We start from the raw sequence: 18,228 nt of genomic DNA on the forward strand, positions 1-18,228 counted from the left end.
CACTGCCAAATTCCTGTGCTGCACACTTCTTAACGTTTGCTTCTTCTGTCTTTCAGTCACTCGCTAATTTTCTGCCTCCCGTTCCCTGCCCTGAAATTGTCCTATCTAAGACTGCGCTCAGGTTCCCATCTCCATGCCAAACTACTTTAAACCATCCCCAACAGCACTAACAAATCTTCCTGCAAGGATATTTGTCCCAGTCCTGTTCAGGTGTAGACTGTCTGGCTTGTACAGGTCCCATCTTCCCCAGAACCAGACCCAATGCCCCAGAAATCTGAAGCCCTCCCTCCTGCACCATCTCTCCAGCCACGCATTCATCTGGTGTATTTTCCTATTTCTATACTCAGTAGCACGTGGCCTTGGGAGGAATCCGGAGATTACTACCTTTGAGGTCCTGCTTGCTAATCTTGTTCCTAACTTCCTAAACTCAGCCTGTAGGACCTCATCCCTCTTTCTTCCTATATCATTGGTACCAATGTGGACCACGACCTCTGGCTGTGCACCCTCGCCCTCCAGAATGCTCTGTAGCCGCTTGGTGATAACCATGACCCTTGCACCAGGGAGGCAACATACGATCCTGAAATCATGTATGCAACCACAGAAATGCCCATCTGTTCCCCTAACTATAGAATCCCCTATCACTATTGCTCTCTTGTCCTTTCTCCTGGCTCCATGCACAGCTGAGCCCCCCAAGGTGCTCTGATCATGACTCTCACTGCACTCTCCAGAGGAACCCTCTTTCCCATCGGTACTCAGAACTGAAAGTGGGATGCCTTCCAGGGAGTCCTGCACTACCTGCCTTGACCTTCTTGTCTGTCTGGCAGCTATCCAGTCCCTATCTGCCTGTGCTCTCTTAAGCTCCAGGGTGACCTCCTCCTGAAAAGTGCTATTCACGTAGTTCTCTGCCTCGTGGATGTGCCACAGTGACTCCAGCTGCTGCTCAAGTTCCGAAACCCGGAGCTCAAGCTTCTGCAGCCAGTGACACTTCCTGCAGATGTGTTTGTCAAGGACACATGGTGCGTTCGTGACTTCCCACATTCTGCTTGGCCGAGCTGCCCTGCCACTGCTGAGCTTTACAAACTAATTATTGCTTGTGTAATAAGTGGAAAAACTTACCAGTTACTTGCCAATCAGCTTCTTCCCCTGTACCGTGGAGGCTAAAAAGGCAGAAAAGAAAAGAAAGACAGCAAAGAACACCTTTATCCCCTCGTCAGTGAAATCGCTCACACACCACTGACAGCCTCACTCTGTCCAAACAGCAATATTCTAATTAGCAATTATTAATAAATTACACTGATTAAAAAACCTTAGTGGTACTAACCTTATCACATACAAGGTAGCTATTTGACGGTTTTAAAATTGAATTTGGCAGTTCAAGTACAAGGCTCACCACCACCATCTTCTCAGGGCAACTGAGGATGGACAGTAAATGCTGGGCCTTTCCATTGCTGTCCACATTCCTGGAACAAATTGAATAAAAAGCTGGTGATCCTGGAGCCAAGTCTTCACAGTACACCAGTTAAAATCCTGATATTCTTCTTATTCACATTCCAGGTAAACTGCTAGCCAAGCATTGGCAACAACAGTCTCGTAAGGGAAAGGATGTCAAGATATGGCCCCTACTTTGCTGATGATGAAGAATCATCAGAAGATAAAGTAAGCACAATTAGAAAGACAGAGGGAGGACATTTTCACTGGCTCTGCAGAGCAGTAACAGCATGACAGCCCCCAGCGCCCCCACCCCCGAAAATCAAGTGGATTTACTTACTGCCCCATTCCCCCTCCCGATTCAGCTGGCATTGATCTACACAGTACCCTGACTGCCATGTTGGGAGACAACTGGGTGGAGCGCGCGCTGTGTACACTCTGCCCAATTTTACCTGGAGGTACATCCAAGCAGAATAAAAACAGTAGGTTTAAAATTATTTTTGTGGGGCCAGGAGTAGCAAGAGTGGTCCCTAGGGTTCCATAATAATAATCCACAGTAGCGGGAACCCCTCTGGTGCTCATAGATCACTGTGGACATGGGAATGATGCCCAGCCCTCAGAACGGACATATCCTCCCACTGGCATTATTGGGCAGCCAGCCAGCATGCTCTGCCAATCGGTCGCCCAATAGTTAAAATCTACCCTGGAATGATACCAAATGATATGAAGAATGGAGCCATTCTGAGATGTTGTTTTTAAATTGGAATTTGGCAAATTGCCTGAATCCTGAGCTAGATGTTTATTTTTGTTGCAGAGTAACTAACTTTTTACCAAGGGCAATGGTTTCCACCAATGTCTTGCTTGAGGCCCATCCTGTGGGATGATGATACATGATTTAGCAGAGAGTGCTGGGCCTTGGATCCAGGTTATGATGGAGCTGTATAAAACACTAGTTAGGCCACAGCTGGAGTACTGTGTACAGTTCTGGGCACCACACCATAGGAAGGATGTGATTGCACTGGAGAGGGTGCAGAGGAGATTCACCAGGATGTTGCCTGGGCTGGAGCATTTCAGATATGAAGGGAGACTGAAAAGTCTAGCGTTGTTTTCCTTAGAGCAGAGAAGGATGAGGGGGGACATGATTGAGGTATACAAAATTATGAGGGGCATTGATAGGTTAGATAGGAAGAGACTTTTTCCCTTAGCAGAGGGGTCAAGAACCAGGGGGCACAGATTTAAGGTAAGGGGCAGGAGGTTTCGAGGAACAAAATTTTCACCCAGAGGGTGGTTGGAATCTGGAATACACTGCCTGAAGTGGTGGTGGAGGCAGGAACCCTCACAACATTTAAGAAGTATTTAGATGAGGTCTTGAAAGGCCATAGCATGCAAGGCTACGGGCCAAGTGCAGGAAAATGGGACTATAATAGTTAGGTGCTTGATGGCCGGCACAGACACGATGGGCCGAAGGGCCTGTTTCTGTGCTGTATAACTCTATGACTCACACCTGGAATTCCCTACTCAGTGAGCTCTTGATTTAATTGTGCTGCTGTCAGTAGATGGCCAAGTGGAGGCCAGGGAATTGTCCAGAGGAAGATAGAAATGTCCAAACAATTGTTTTTGGACACTACAGGAATCAAGGGATATGGGAATAGGGCGGAACTGAGGTAGAAGATCAACCATGATCTCATTGAATGGTGGAACAGGCTGGAGAGGCCATATGGCTTACTCCTGCTCCTACTTCTAACCTTGGAATAACCCTGCCTCCCATTAGCATTAAAATAAAAGCAAAATACTGCGGATGCTGGAAATCTGAAATAAAAACAAGAAATGCTGGAACCACTCAGCAGGTCTGGCAGCATCTGTGAAAAGAGAAGCAGAGTTAACGTTTCGGGTCAGTGACCCTTCTTCGGAACTGACAAATATTAAAAATGTCACAGGTTATAAGCAAGTGAGGTGGGGGTGGGGCAAGAGATAACAAAGGAGAAGGTGTAGAATGGACAAGGCCACATAGCTGACCAAAAGGTCATGGAGCAAAGGCAAACAATACGTTAATGGTGTGTTGAAAGACAAAGCATTAGTACAGAATAGGTGTTAACAGACTGAATATTGAACAGCAGCAAGTGCAAACATGAAAAAAAACAGTGGGTAAGCAAACTGAACAAACTACGATGAAATGAAATAAATGCAAAAAAAAGGTTGTAAAAAATGTAAAAAAAGAAAAAAAGAAGAAAAAAGAAAAAAAAAAGAAAAAACAACTAAAAATGAACGTAAAATGGGGGGCTGTCATGCTCTGAAATTATTGAACTCAATGTTCAGTCCGGCAGGCTGTCGTGTGCCTAATCAGTAGATGAGATGCTCTTCCTCAAGCTTGTGTTGATGTTCACTGGAACACTGCAGCAATCCCAGGACAGAGATGTGAGCATGAGAGCAGGGGGGAGTGTTGAAATGGCAAGCAACCGGACGCTCAGGGTCCTGCTTGCGGACCGAGCGGAGGTGTTCCGCAAAACGGTAACCCAGTCTGCGCTTGGTCTCCCCAATATAGAGGAGACCACATTGTGAGCAGCGAATACAGTATACTACATTGAAAGAAGTATAAGTAAATCGCTGCTTCACCTGAAAGGAGTGATTAGATTAGATTAGATTAGAGATACAGCACTGAAACAGGCCCTTCGGCCCACCGAGTCTGTGCCGAACATCAACCACCCATTTATACTAATCCGACACTAATCCCATATTCCTACCAAACATCCCCACCTGTCCCTATATTTCCCTACCACCTACCTACACGAGTGACAATTAATAATGATCAATTTACCTATCAACCTGCAAGTCTTTTGGCTTGTGGGAGGAAACCGGAGCACCCGGAGAAAACCCACGCAGACACAGGGAGAACTTGCAAACTCCACACAGGCAGTACCTGGAATCGAACCCGGGTCCCTGGAGCTGTGAGGCTGCGGTGCTAACCACTGCGCCACTGTGCCACCCTGGGCTGGGATAGTGAGGAGAGAGGAGGTAAATGGGCAGGTATTACACCTCCTGTGATTGCAGGGGAAGGTGCCATGGGATGGGGACGAGGTGGTGGGGGTAATGGAGGAGTGGACCAGGGTGTCACGGAGGGAACGATCCCTTCGGAATGCTGACAGGGGAAGGGAGGGGAAGATTTTTTCTTTTTTTACATTTTTTACAACCTTTTTTTTTCATTTATTTCATTTCCATCTTAGTTTTGTTCAGTTTGCTTACCCACTGTTTTTTTTCATGTTTGCACTTGCTGCTGTTCAATATTCAGTCCGTTAACACCTATTCTGTACTAATTCTTTGTCTTTCAACACACCATTAACGTATTGTTTGCCTTTGCTCCATGACCTTTTGGTCAGCTATGTGGCCTTGTCCAATCTGCACCTTCTCCTTTGTTATCTCTTGCCCCACCCCCACCTCACTTGCTTATAACCTGTGACATTTTTAATATTTGTCAGTTCCGAAGAAGGGTCACTGACCCGAAACGTTAACTCTGCTTCTCTTTCCACAGATGCTGCCAGACCTGCTGAGTGATTCCAGCATTTCTTGTTTTTATTTCCCATTAACATTCCTTTGCTGGAGCGGAAGAAAAGCGCAGGAATCAGCACTAAATCTGAAATAAAGACACAAAATTGCTGGAAAAAACTCAGCTGGTCAGGCAGCAGCTGATGACCTTTCTGATGCCGCTTGACCGGCTGAGTGTTTACAAGCATTTTCTGCCTTTTTTCCCAGATTTCCATCATCCACAGTATTTTACTTTGGCATCATATCTCAGTTTAGTAAATATCTGACTGGTGGGTAGGCCATGAATGTAGGCCTAGAGGTCTCTGGACTGATTGGTTTGTTGAGAGCCGCCAATAAAATAGAGAGAGCCGTAGAATGGGTACCATTGTTATCATGCATGCTTTTTTGCTGAAAATTACATCACTTTCACAGCAACAATTGCCTTCTTTTTGTTTGGAATATATTCATATAAAATGCTATTTACAGTTATTCCTACTGAATTTGATACTGCAGTTTACCCTGCTGGGAATAAATTTGTGTCTTTCAGATTTCAAATTTAGTTTCTGTAAACACCATTGGAAATGACCAAAAAAACCCACCAAGAGCCTCCACACAGTATGGATCTTCTGAAAATCAAGATGACTCCAAAACCAATGTAACTTCAGCATTTTCATCATTTCACACAAATGAAGACAATGCATCTTTTGTTAGTACCACACACAGTGACCCAACTGACCACCAGTCCCGAAAGCAAGCATCAGCCAGCAAATCCAAAAAACAGCGATCAGAAAGCGCACCTAAAGTTGGCACAGAATCATCCGAAGTGTCATGTGATGACCTCGTGATAGTTTTGGAAGAAAGCAAATTCTTAAAAGTTCTGGAAGATGTTGTGAAGGAATTGGTTGAAAAACTGGTGACTGAAAAAATATCAAATAGAAGTTCTGCTGGCTCCCAATACCAGACATCAGCCAATCGTTCCAAGCAAGGAGGTAGTACGCTGGATATTAAAAGAAGTTTTGAGAAAAAAGTTAAAGATTTAACCGATTCACGAAAGACTAATTTTGACCCAGATCTGCCAAAACGTGTGCCACATGAACGCAGCAATTTGGACGATGAAAATTTAACACAGCAGTCAAGCCAACCGAGAAGTTCAAAGACACCTTCAGAATCAACTCAAGGGAAATCACCGCAACCAAAGCCTAAAGTGAACAGGGACAATGCTTCTGGTGTCAAAGCAAATTCAGCAAGCCACAGAAACAACACTTCTGGTGCCAAAGTAAATTCAGCACCTTCTAGAAAAGGTGCAGCTGAATCCAATCCTACACATGATCCCAAAACGTCAGCTGACCAAGTATGCTATTTCAAAAGCAAATCATCCACAACAAGGAAGGTAGGTTAATTTTTAGACATTTGTGATTAAAACAAATTGACCCCATAGTGTTACTCGAAAAACCCAACAGGCCAATGAAAGAGCGTTGCTTGACAGATCAAAACTGTGATTATGTTGAAATCTATTTGTGGCTGGCGCTGGTGGGGAATACAACTGAAGTAGTTAATTCTAGCTGACAGAAAGTTAAACTAAGTTAGCATTCCCACTCCCAATACCTATTTAATGACTTCTGCCAGTCAGTTCATGTGTGTGCTGACATCATATAAGAAGAACACAGGAACAGGAATAGGCCATTCAACCCCTTGAGCCAATTCTGCCATTGATTTAGATCATGGCTGTTCTACATTCTAACTCCACTTACTCACCTTGTCTCCATACCCCTTAATACCCTTGGCTAGCAGAAGCCTATGGATCTTAGATTTAAAATTATTAATTGAGCTAGCATCTGCTGCGAAGATTATGCTTGGCTATGATATTACCCCCATTCGTTGACCGGCATCACACATAGGGGTAAATGAAAACTTGGAATGAGCAATCCTATTCCTCTCACTGATTACATACAGTTTGTTTTATCATGGACTCTATCCAACCAAGTTCATTTCCTGAGGGACGATTCTGCTGAACTGCTTCTTAAGATTTTAAAAAGCAGTGTGTACCCAGTCATAAGACTCAATATTGTCAAGTTTGCATTGCTGTGAAATAGGTACCAAACTGGTTGTCATGGTATAAAAGTCACTTAACAAAAGGAAAGGTTAGCTTCACTATAATTCAGTAGATTATTCTTCGAGATAGAAATGTGCGGTGCCCACAATTGTATTTCTGAAGCATTTGACAACGTAGCATTTAAAAAAATCAGGTTCTAATTTGTTTAATTAATCAGATACAACCATATAAAATTTGTTGGATTTATTTATCTTGTCAGCTGTGATTCAACTGACTGTGCAGGTAATTGAAACAAAGGTGTGCCAGCATGTGATTCTAGTCATATAAAATGACTGGTTGTCAGTTCTAAAGACAAATACATCTCACATTAATGTATCTCACTAATTCCGTGCAATAATGAGATGGGCATTATCATTTCAGGTGCTGTGGGGTTTTCTCTTCACCAGTTTTATCCCCTCCCTCTTTTCCTGAAGCATTAACTCCCCCTCACTGAGGGGGAGCATGTTTAGTGAGGTGGTCACACCGCAGGTAATGACTGCACAGGAAGAAAGGGGATGGGTGACCACCAGGCGGAGTTGTAGGCGCATGCAGGTAGTGCAGGAGTCCCCTGTGGCCATCGCCCTCTCAAACAGATATACCGCTTTGGATACTGTTGGGGGAGGATGACCTCCCAGGGGAAAGCAGCAACAGCCAAGTTCGTGGCACCATGGAGGGCTCTGCTGCACAGCAGGGGAGGAAAAGGTGTGGAAAAACTGTAGTGATAGGGGATTCTATCGTAACGGGTGCAGATAGGTGTTTCTGTGGCCGCAAACGAGACTCCAGGTTTGTATGTTGCCTCCCTGGTGCTAGGGTCAAGGATGTCTCAGAGCGGCTACAGGACATTCTGAAACGGGAGGGTGAGCAGCCAGAGGTTGTGGTCCATATTGGTACTAATGACATGGGCAGGAAGAGAGATGAGGTCCTGCAAAGTGAATATGGGGAGTTAGGCAGAAGGTTAAAAGGCAGGACCTCTAGGGTTGTAATCTCAGGATTACTCCCTGTGCCACGTGCTAGTGAGGGTAGGAATAGGAGGATAAGGCAAATGAATGCGTGGCTGAAGAGCTGGTGTAGGCAGGAGGGCTTCAGCTACTTGGATCATTGGGATCTCTTCTGGTGCAGAGGTGACCTGTACAAGAAGGACGGGTTGCATCTGTCTTGGAAGGGGACCAATATCCTTGCGGGAAGGTTTGCTAGTAGTACTCGGGAGGGTTTAAACTAGTCTTGCAGGAGGGTGGGCCCAAAAGTAGTAGTCTCTCTGATGAGATAGTTGAGGCAAATGTAGAGGTTAAAGCAAGCAAGTCCAGTAGGCAGGCCGGGCAAGGACAGGACAGGGAGCGTGGAAAGTCTGGTAGGCTAAACTGCATTTACTTTAATGCAAGAAGCCTTACAGGTAAGGCAGATGAACTCAGAGCATGGATCGGTACATGGGATTGTGATATTAAAGCTATTACGGAAACATGGTGGAGGGATGGGCAGGACTGGCAGCTCAATGTTCCGGGGTACCAATACTTCCGGCGTGACAGAGGTGGAGGTAAGAGAGGAGGGGGAGTTGCACTATTGATTAGGGAGGACATCACGGCAGTACTTAGAGAGGATATCCCGGGGGGAACGTCCAGCGAGGCCATACGGGTAGAACTTAGAAATAAGAAAGGGGTGATCACTTTGATGGGATTATACTATAGGCCCCCCAATAGTCAGAGGGAATTGGAGGAGCATATATGTAGGGTGTAGGAATTATAGGGTTGTAATAGTAGGTGATTTTAACTTCACAGAATCACAGAATCACAGAATAATACAGCACACAAGAGGCCTTTTGACCCATCGAGTCTGCACCGATGCATTAAAACACCTGACCTGTCTCCCTAATCCCATTTGCCAGCACTTGGCCCATAGCCTTGATTGTTATGACATGCCAAGTGCTCATCCAGGTACTTTTTAAAGGATGTGAGGCAATCTGCCTCTACCACCCTCCCAGGCAGTGCATTCCAGACCGTCACCACCCTCTGGGTAAAAAAGTTCTTCCTCAAATCCCCCTTAAACCTCCTGCCCCTCACCTTAAACTTGTGACCCCTCGTAATTGACCCTTCAGCTAAGGGGAACAGATGCTCCCTATCCACCCTGTCCATGCCCCTCATAATCTTATACACCTCGATCAGGTCACCCCTCAGTCTTCTCTGCTCCAGCGAAAACAACCCAAGCCTATCCAACCTCTCCTCATAGCTTAAATGTTCCATCTCAGGCAACATCCTGGTGAATCGCCTCTGCACCCCCTCCAATGCAATCACATCCTTCCTATAATGTGGCGACCAGAATTGCACACAGTACTCCAGCTGTGGCCTTACCAAAGTTCTGTACAACTCCAACATGACCTCCCTGCTTTTGTAATCTATGCCTCGATTGATAAAGGCAAGTGTCCCATATGCCTTTTTCACCACCCTATTAACCTGCCCTTCTGCCTTCAGAGATCTATGGACAAACACACCAAGGTCCCTTTGTTCCTCGGAACTTCCCAGTGTCAGGCCATTCATTGAATACTTCCGTGTCACATTACTCCTTCCAAAGTGTATCATCTCACACTTTTCAGCGTTAAATTCCATCTGTCACTTTTGTGCCCATTTGACCATCCCGTCTATATCTTCCTGTAACCTAAGACACTCCACCTCACTGTTAACCACTCGGCCAATCTTTGTGTCATCCGCGAACTTACTGATCCTACCCCCCACATAGTCATCTATGTCACTAAAACAGCCGTCTGTCATCACTCTCTGTCTCCTACAGCTACGCCAATTTTGAATCCACCTTATCAAGTTACCTTGTATCCCATGTGCATTTGCTTTCTTGATAAGTCTCTCATGTGGGACTTGTCAAAGGCTTTGCTGAAATCCATGTAAACTACCCTCATCTACACACCTGGTCACATGCTCATAAAATTCAATCAAATTTGTTAGGCATGACCTCCCTCTGACAAAGCCATGCTGACTATTCTTAATCAAACTTCCCTAATATTGACTGGGACTGCCTTAGTGCTGAGGGATCAGATGGGGAAGAATTTGTTAAGTGTGTCCAGGATACTTTTCTGAAGCAGTACGTGGATGGCCCTACTAGAGAAGGGGCTACACTCGACCTCCTCTTAGGAAGTGAGGCTGGGCAGGTGGTTGATGTGTCAGTGGGGGAGCACTTTGGGACCAGTGACCATAACTCTATTAGCTTCAAGATAGTTATGGAAAAGGATAGGACTGGTCCTCAGGTTGAAGTCCTAAATTGGGGAAGGCTAATTTCGATGGCATCAGACAGGAACTCTCAAAAGTTGAATGGGAGAGGCTGTTTACAGGTAAAGGGACGTCTGGCAAGTGGGAGGCATTTAAAAGAGAGATAGGAAGAGTTCAGGACTGGCATGTTCCTGTTAGATGGAAGGGCAAGGCTGGCAAGTTTAGTGAACCTTGGTTGATGAGGGATATTGAGGGTCTGGTCAGGAGAAAGAAGGAAGCATATGTCAGGTATATGCATCTGGGATCAAGCGAGTCCCTCGAGGAGTATAGGAGTACACTTAAGAAGGAAGTTAGGAGGGCGAAAAGGGGCCATGAGATTTCCCTGGCAGATGAGATAAAGGAGAATCCTAAAAGATTCTATAAGTATATTAAGAGTAAAAGGGTAGCGAGGGAGAGTATAGGTCCCCTTGAGGATCAGTGTGGTAATCTATGTGTGGAGCCACGGGAAATGGGCGAGGTCTTAAATGAATACTTCTCGTCTGTATTTACCAAGGAGATGGTCATGGAAGCTAGTGAGTTCAAGAGAGGGAATATCCTGGAGCATATCAACATTACAAAGGAGGAGGTGTTGGAGGTTTTGAAGCACATTAAGGTGGATAAATCCCCAGGGCCTGACCAGGTGTATCCTAGGATGCTATGGGAAGCAAGGGAGGAGAATGATGGGGCCCTGGCAGAGATTTTTGTACCATCGTTAGCCACGGGTGAGGTACCGGAAGACTGGAGGATAGCTAATGTTGTGCCTTTATTTAAGAAGGGCAGGAGGGATAAGCCTGGGAATTACAGGCTGGTGAGCCTCACATCAGTGGTGGGAAAGTTATTGGAAGGGATTCTAAGATACTGGATTTATATGCATTTGGAAAGGCAAGATCTGATTAGGGATAGTCAGCATGGCTTTGTGCTTGGGAAATCATGTCTCACGAATTTGATTGAGTTTTTCGAGGAAGTGACCAAGAGGATTGATGAGCAATGGACGTTGTCTACATGGACTTTAGCAAAACCTTTGACAAGGTCCCACATGGTAGGCTGGTCCAGAAGGTTCGAACACATGGGATCCAGGCTGAGCTAGCAAATTGGATCCAAAATTAGCTTGGTGATAGAAGACAGAGGGTGGTAGTGGAGGGTTGTTTTTCAGATTGGAGGCCGGTGACCAGTGGTGTGCTTCAGGGATCGGTGCTGGGCCCTCTGTTGTTTGTCATATATATTAATGACTTGGATGTGAATGTAGGGGGCATGATTAGTAAGTTTGCAGATGACACCAAAATTGGTGGTATAGTGGACAGTGAAGAAGGTTGTCTAAGGTTACAACAGGATATAGATCGTGGGGTAAAGTGGGCAAGGGATTGGCAAATGGAATTTAACGCAGACAAGTGCGAAGTGATGCAATTTGGGGAGATAAACCAGGGCAGGACATATACAATGAATGGCAGGGCCCTGGGGAGTGTTGTTGAGCAGCGAGACCTTGGGGTGCAAGTACATAGTTCCCTGAAAGTGGCAACACAGGTAGACAGGGTGGTAAAGAAGGCATATGGCATGCTTGCCTTCATCGGCTGAGGCATTGAGTACAAGAGTTGGGACGTCATGTTATAGTTGTACATAACGTTGGTTAGGCCGCATTTGGAGTATTGTGTGCAGTTCTGGTCGCCGCACTATAGGAAAGATGTGATTAAGCTAGAGGGGGTGCAGAAAAGATTCACAAGGATGTTGCTTGGTTTGGAGGGCTTGAGTTATAAAGTGAGATTGAATAGGCTGGGTCTGTTTTCCCTGGAGCGAAGGAGGCTGAGAGGGGACATGCCAAAAGACTTGCTGGTTGGTAGGTAAATTGGCCATTATAAATTGTCACTAGTATAGGTAGGTGGTAGGGAAATATATAGGGACAGGTGGGGATGTTTGGTAGGAATATGGGATTAGTGTAGGATTAGTATAAATGCGTGGTTGATGGTCGGCACGGACTCGGTGGGCCGAAGGGCCTGTTTCAGTGCTGTATCTCTAATCATAATCATAATCATGATAGAGGTATATAAAATAATGAGAGGCATAGATAGGGTAGATAGCCAGAGTCTGTTTCCCATGGTAGGGGTGACTAAAACTAGAGGGCATAGATTTAACGTGAGAGGGAGGAGGTTTAAAGGGGATCAAAGGGGTAAATTTTTCACACAAAGAATAGTGGGTATCTGGAATGAGCTGCCAGAGGAGGTGGTGGAGGCAGGAACAGTAGCAACATTTAAGAGGCATCTGGACAGGTACTTGAATGAGCAAGGCATAGAGTGATATGGAATTAATGCAGGCAGGTGGGATGAGTATAGATAGGCATTATGGTCGGCATGGACGTGGTGGGCTGAAGGGTCTGTTTCTATGCTGTACGACTCTATGACTCTATGACACACAAGTGGTCATTATTCATGCGTGAGTCTTGACAGGACGGCTCTGATCACAGCAGATGCCACACCACAGCCCAGCATCAACATGTGCACATTCTAGAAGGGGTCAGTGGATAAAGACTAGCATTGAGAAACTAGACTATTCATTTCCCCCTCTTCCTAACCCAGGGATACTGAGACCAACTCTAGTGTCCCCACCACTGCCCCAGCTGTGATGATTGAGGTCAAGGTCAGTTAATGCGTCTTTAAATGCCATATCCGACCAACTGCACTACCACCCTCAGACATTGCTCAATTCGTCACACTCCCATCACTCGCCTATCAACAACCTCTATCAAGCACAGCTCATACCTGACATTCGTATGCTCCACCGCACCTTCACACATTTAGCACTCTTGCAAGCCTCATGCCTACATGTCACTGCTTGCACACACTATTCAACCATGACAGCCACATAATCCAAACAGATTGCACGGCACTCACTGACACATTTCCAGATCTCTTACAGGATAAGGTGGTGCACAGCCAGAGGCAGGAGGAATTAACTAGAGGCAGGGGGCGGGGTGGGGGAGGGGCGGGCTGGAATCAGGCCCACCTGCACGTCCTAATCCCCATGGAGGAGATGATGCTGGCTGTTATTGGGATGCCCATTGCTGAGGCCATGGCCAGTGGCAGAACTGAAACCATTGAAGATAATGGTATTCTCATACCTAATTCTCCTTCTCACATCCCACCTCCCCTCACATCCCACACTCTCTTCTGATTTGCAAGCTGCAGATTGTGTAGGCATGCACCTCTTACTTTTCCGCCCTCCCCGCACCACAGCCTTACCCTTGTGCCCTTCTCCTTTCAGAAACCCAAAAAGTGCAACCAGTCCAAGTAGGAACAACAAGAACACAATGATATTAACGATGCGCCGTCACTCGATTTCACCCTTGCAGCCATCAGCTCAGATACTGACACTTCACACATTTTAGAGGGTAGCACAGAAGCAGGATCTGCACATGGTGAGACACCAGGCACAAGTGGCCTGTAGTCAGGGCAGGGGGCAAGGATAGTACAGGTGCCAGCTGACTGGCAAGGTCGCACACAAATTCTGCTGCAGAGGATTCAGATAAGGACTTTAATGGGGCAGACTACAGAAGAAAGCTGAGGGGTACGCACAATGAAATGCTTGGTGCATTGGGAAGCCTGCCAGAGAGCCTTCATTCAGTGTCAAGGAATATGGAGCAGTCCTACATTAACTTGGCACATGGTTTTGCGCAGAGCTTGGAGCCCATTTTTTCCATGGTGGCCCACTCTGCTCGTACACTTGTGGTGGACTCGACCATGACGCAGCATCTGATGGCCAATGTTGCAGCTTCCATTGCAACCCAACATCTAAGTGCTGCAGTGGAAGCTTGGGCTGCCGTCATGCAAGGTCAGCTTGCTTCCATGCAAGGCCAGATTGCTGCCATCCTGGCTATGGATTATAGGGCTTTCAGGGTGTTACAACGCTTCAACAATCTGTACTCCAACAAGTTACTTAGATTGCTGAGGCACCACCCCAGGGGAGCGACAGTGACTCCATGGAGCACAAACATGATGTCTACCCTCAGAATGACAGCATTGGGCCTCACACCGCTATCACTCTGCCTTCTAGCCCCAGAGCATCTCATGGTTGTCCTCTGAGACCATTTGCAGTCTCCTTTTCTCAAAGTCAGCGGCCTTCCATCAACCATGTTGCAGCCATTGGGATAGCACCACATACGAGCACAAGGACAGGCAAAGGCACATGGAAGGCAAGCACTAAGGGAATGGACAAGGGTGATTAGCTTATGTTTAATTTATTCATTCGCAGGATGTGGATATTGCTGGCAAAGCCAGCATTTATTGCCCATCCCTAATTGCCTTTGATAAGGTGGTGACTAATGGCCTTCTTGAAACATGTGGATTATAGCTTTTCATACTTTTTATTTAACTGAGTGGCTTGCTAGGCCATTTCAGAGGGCAGTTAAGAGTCAACCACATTGCTGTGGGTCTGGAGTCACATAAAGGCTAACAGATTTCCTTCCCTAAAGGACGTTAGTGAAGTAGATGGGCTTTACAATAATCCAGTAGTTTCATGGTCACCATTACTGATACTAGCTTATTATTCCAGATAATTAACTGAATTTAAATTCCCCAGCTGCCATGGTGGGTCTCCTGATTATTAGTCCAGGCTTTTGGCTTACTAGTCCAGTAATATAACCACTATACTACTGCACCTGATATTTGTTTAGAATATGGCATGATTTAATTTATAAATTTGGTTTGGAACGTTTATTTTGTGGTGGTTTTTAGGTTTGTGTTGTGCACACTGTGATGGTCAGTGATAGAGGGAAGAAAGGTATGGGACTGTTGGTGAATGGAAAATTGCGTTGCAGTTACTGGTGTCACACTCAAATTAGTTTTTCACAGACAGCCCAGGCAGAAGGAGACTGTCTATGTTGCCTTCTCACTTCGTCTTCCTCCTCCTCATGCTCCTGGCCGTGTAGCTGGTGGCAAAGCCCGTTCCCTCACGATGGCGAGGGTATGCAGCATGCAGCAGATCACCACGAGTCTTGACACCTGTTCTGCTGAGTACTGCAGGAATCCTCCAGAGTGGTTCAGGCAGCGGAACCGTTGTTTCAGCACATTTTGAGTGGCAGCATGGCTTTCATTGTATGCAGGCCATGCACGCGTGTGTGGATTACGCACCGGAGTCATCAGCCATGTGGTCAGCAGATAGCCTTTGTCACCCAGTATACTGGGCATTAACCTGCATGATTCACTGTCTATGGCCGCACACCAGCTGGATATTGAGGGAGTAGAATCTCTTTTGGTTCTGGTACATGGCAGAGTTGACTTGGGGTGCCTGCAATGCGATGTTCCTTTGGTGGGGAGTCAGAACAAAGGGGCATAACCTTAAAATTAGAGCTAGTCCATTCAGAGGTGATGTCAGGAAACACTTCTTCATACAAAGGGTAATGGTAATCTGGAATTTTCGTCCCCAAAAAAAGCTGTTGAAGCTGGGCATCAATAGAAAAATTCAAAACTGAGATTCATAAATTTTTGTTAGGCAAGGGTCTTAAAGTTTACAGAGCCAAGGCAGGTCGATGGAGTTAAAATACAGATCTAATTGAATGGCGGGACAGCTTTGAGGGTCTGTATGGTCTACTTCTGTTACTATGTTTCCATGATTGCACAGCCAAAACCAGCAGTTAAATTTTAAACTCCCCAAACTGCCCTAATAATGCTGGACATCGGGATACACAGGCATCCCCAAAAAGGGAGCATGTGAGGAATCAATGATGTATTTATGTACCTGCTCCCAAAAGTGCCAGGACTTCTGACAGAACCAAAAGGAAATAGAACCCTGGGGGTAATGGGAACTGCCCCAAATCCCAGCCTCACTGCTGCCAATGTGGCCAAAATACTAACCCTGTCCCAGGGCCCAGGAGTTTCAGGGTCATGCAATCCAGCACTTTCCGGGGAACCATAGAAATGGTTGGCACTAGCTGTTCGCAGAACCATTTAATCCAATTTACATAAAAGCAAAATACTGCAGATGCTGGAAATCTGAAATAAAAACAAGAAATGATTGAAATACTCAGCAGGTCTGGCAGCATCTGTGGAGAGAGAAGCAGAGTTAACGTTTCAGGTCACTGACCCTTCATCAGAACTGCAGTTCTGAAGAAGGGTCACTGACCTGAAACATTTACTCTGCTTCTCTCTCCACAGATGCTGCCAGACCTGCTGAGTATTTCAATCATTTCTTGTTTTTAATCCAATTTACACATTTCTACTGTTGTTATTACTGCTACTGATGAAGCCTCTTTCTGTGCACAGAACCCAAGGAAAGAAAGAGGATCACGATATAGAGATGATGCCTGTAAAATCATCTGCAGAACTTACATGCGTCCCCATCCTGAGGATTTGAAGGCGCGGAATATGAAAATTGCTAATTCACTATTCTCTGCGACATTTTCACTCTTTATGAGAAAAATCAAAAAACAAGACACACTTGCTGAAAAAATAGGGATTGCTCTTTGTGGCCCAAGACAATGTTTTGAAGAGTGCAGTTCCCAGGAACAATTTGAAAGCCCCGAGGCCTACTCGAATGCTCAGAATAGAGGCCAATGGAAGACGGCCACTAAATCTGGCGCGGTTTTGCCCAAATTGAAGTCCAGTCGGAGATCAAAAAAGAGCAGCGGGCTTAACAGCCAACAATCTTCAGCCTGTGTTAAGCATTGTGTAGATGCCACTACAAATGCCAGATCTACACCCACTGTTCTTCCAAAATTATGATTTTGGTTGCATATTTAAACATCTAACACTGAATTCCTCTCTCTCTCCCTCATTAGAAATAGACAAATTGTGCCATAGTGTAATGTGCAAATGTTTTTTTTTGAGTTTTGAGAGAGGGATAAGGAGACACGGAGAGAGAGAGAGGAAGAAAGGAAAACTGTTCATGTATTTTATTATTTTGGTGAATAATAATAGTATGCTCCTTTCTTTTATTTTGATAACTTATTTAACTTTTTGGCCTTACTAAGTGCTGTCACTGCTACAGCACAGTCATCTTGAAAATACTCTTAAAAGGGAATGGCACTCAGGAAGGAAAGGTGGCCAGCCAGATGTGCTAACCTTGCCAGGGATTACTGTGTTGGTAGCACCCGTTGTGAGAGGCTGTGTTAAAAAACAAACTATTCCCAATTGGTCTTCAAAAAGGCACCTTTGGGATGTTGATTATCAATTAATCAGTGTCTTGCTGCCTGAAAACGGCCTGTTCTGACACCCATGTGAAATGATCAGACTTCTATTCCTTTCGGTGAAACAGCTTTATTCATGGCTTCAAGGACGTGTCAGTGCAGCACGTCTAGAGCAAATAACTCATATTATTCCAGCTGTAATTAAAAATATAATTCCTTGCCCTTCTGTCAGGTCCGTTTCAATTCCTATTGCACCTCGGATTCTGATTAGACTGGAGTATCCAAGTCAATTTTTATCTCTGCCAACAGTAAATCTACTATTAGAACTATTAAATGCAAACTTTATTGAAAAAAAGCATCAGCTGCTGCCTTCTTGTTTCTTTTCCCCAATCCCCCCACCCTCCCCGGCCTCAGAAGCCAATCGTTTTCATTCCCTGGCAAAGATGTCTCACATAAGTCCTGTAATTCCTTTATTTTCTATACGGGTAATGCAATTCCTAGCTCTTCCATCTTTCTGACTTGCTTCTCCTCTCTAGTTCTAACCTTTATTAAAATATAATTCCTGCTTTACTATTGAGACAGACATCGATTTACAGTTACATGCGATATGTAGTTCATTTGAAATTCCAGCAGGTCTTTGACAACGTTCCACATGCAAGATTACTGAGTAATCTAAAATTCATAGGAATCCAAGAAGAATGTGTTGTGGATAAGAAACTGATTTTAAAATAAAGGAAATAGAGGTACAGTATCAGACTTGGGAGGAGATGCTGAATAGAGTTTGAAAGGGGTCAGTGTTTCCACTTTTGTTCTTTCTTATCTACATAAAG

At 45.3% G+C, this 18,228-nt stretch overlaps 1 protein-coding gene across 1 annotated transcript; it reads left to right on the forward strand.

Moving 5' to 3' along the window:
• Positions 1–1,602: 1,602 nt before the first annotated feature.
• Positions 1,603–17,921, forward strand: LOC137382899 (dentin sialophosphoprotein-like). The gene is made up of 3 exons (XM_068055476.1): positions 1,603–1,656; positions 5,495–6,337; positions 16,536–17,921. Exons 1-3 carry the CDS (start codon positions 1,603–1,605, stop codon positions 16,992–16,994), a joined length of 1,356 nt encoding a protein of 451 aa, XP_067911577.1. The 3' UTR covers positions 16,995–17,921.
• The last annotated feature ends 307 nt before the right edge of the window (positions 17,922–18,228 follow it).

This window comes from Heterodontus francisci, chromosome 23 (assembly GCF_036365525.1).
Source record: "Heterodontus francisci isolate sHetFra1 chromosome 23, sHetFra1.hap1, whole genome shotgun sequence".
Lineage (NCBI taxonomy): Eukaryota > Metazoa > Chordata > Chondrichthyes > Heterodontiformes > Heterodontidae > Heterodontus > Heterodontus francisci.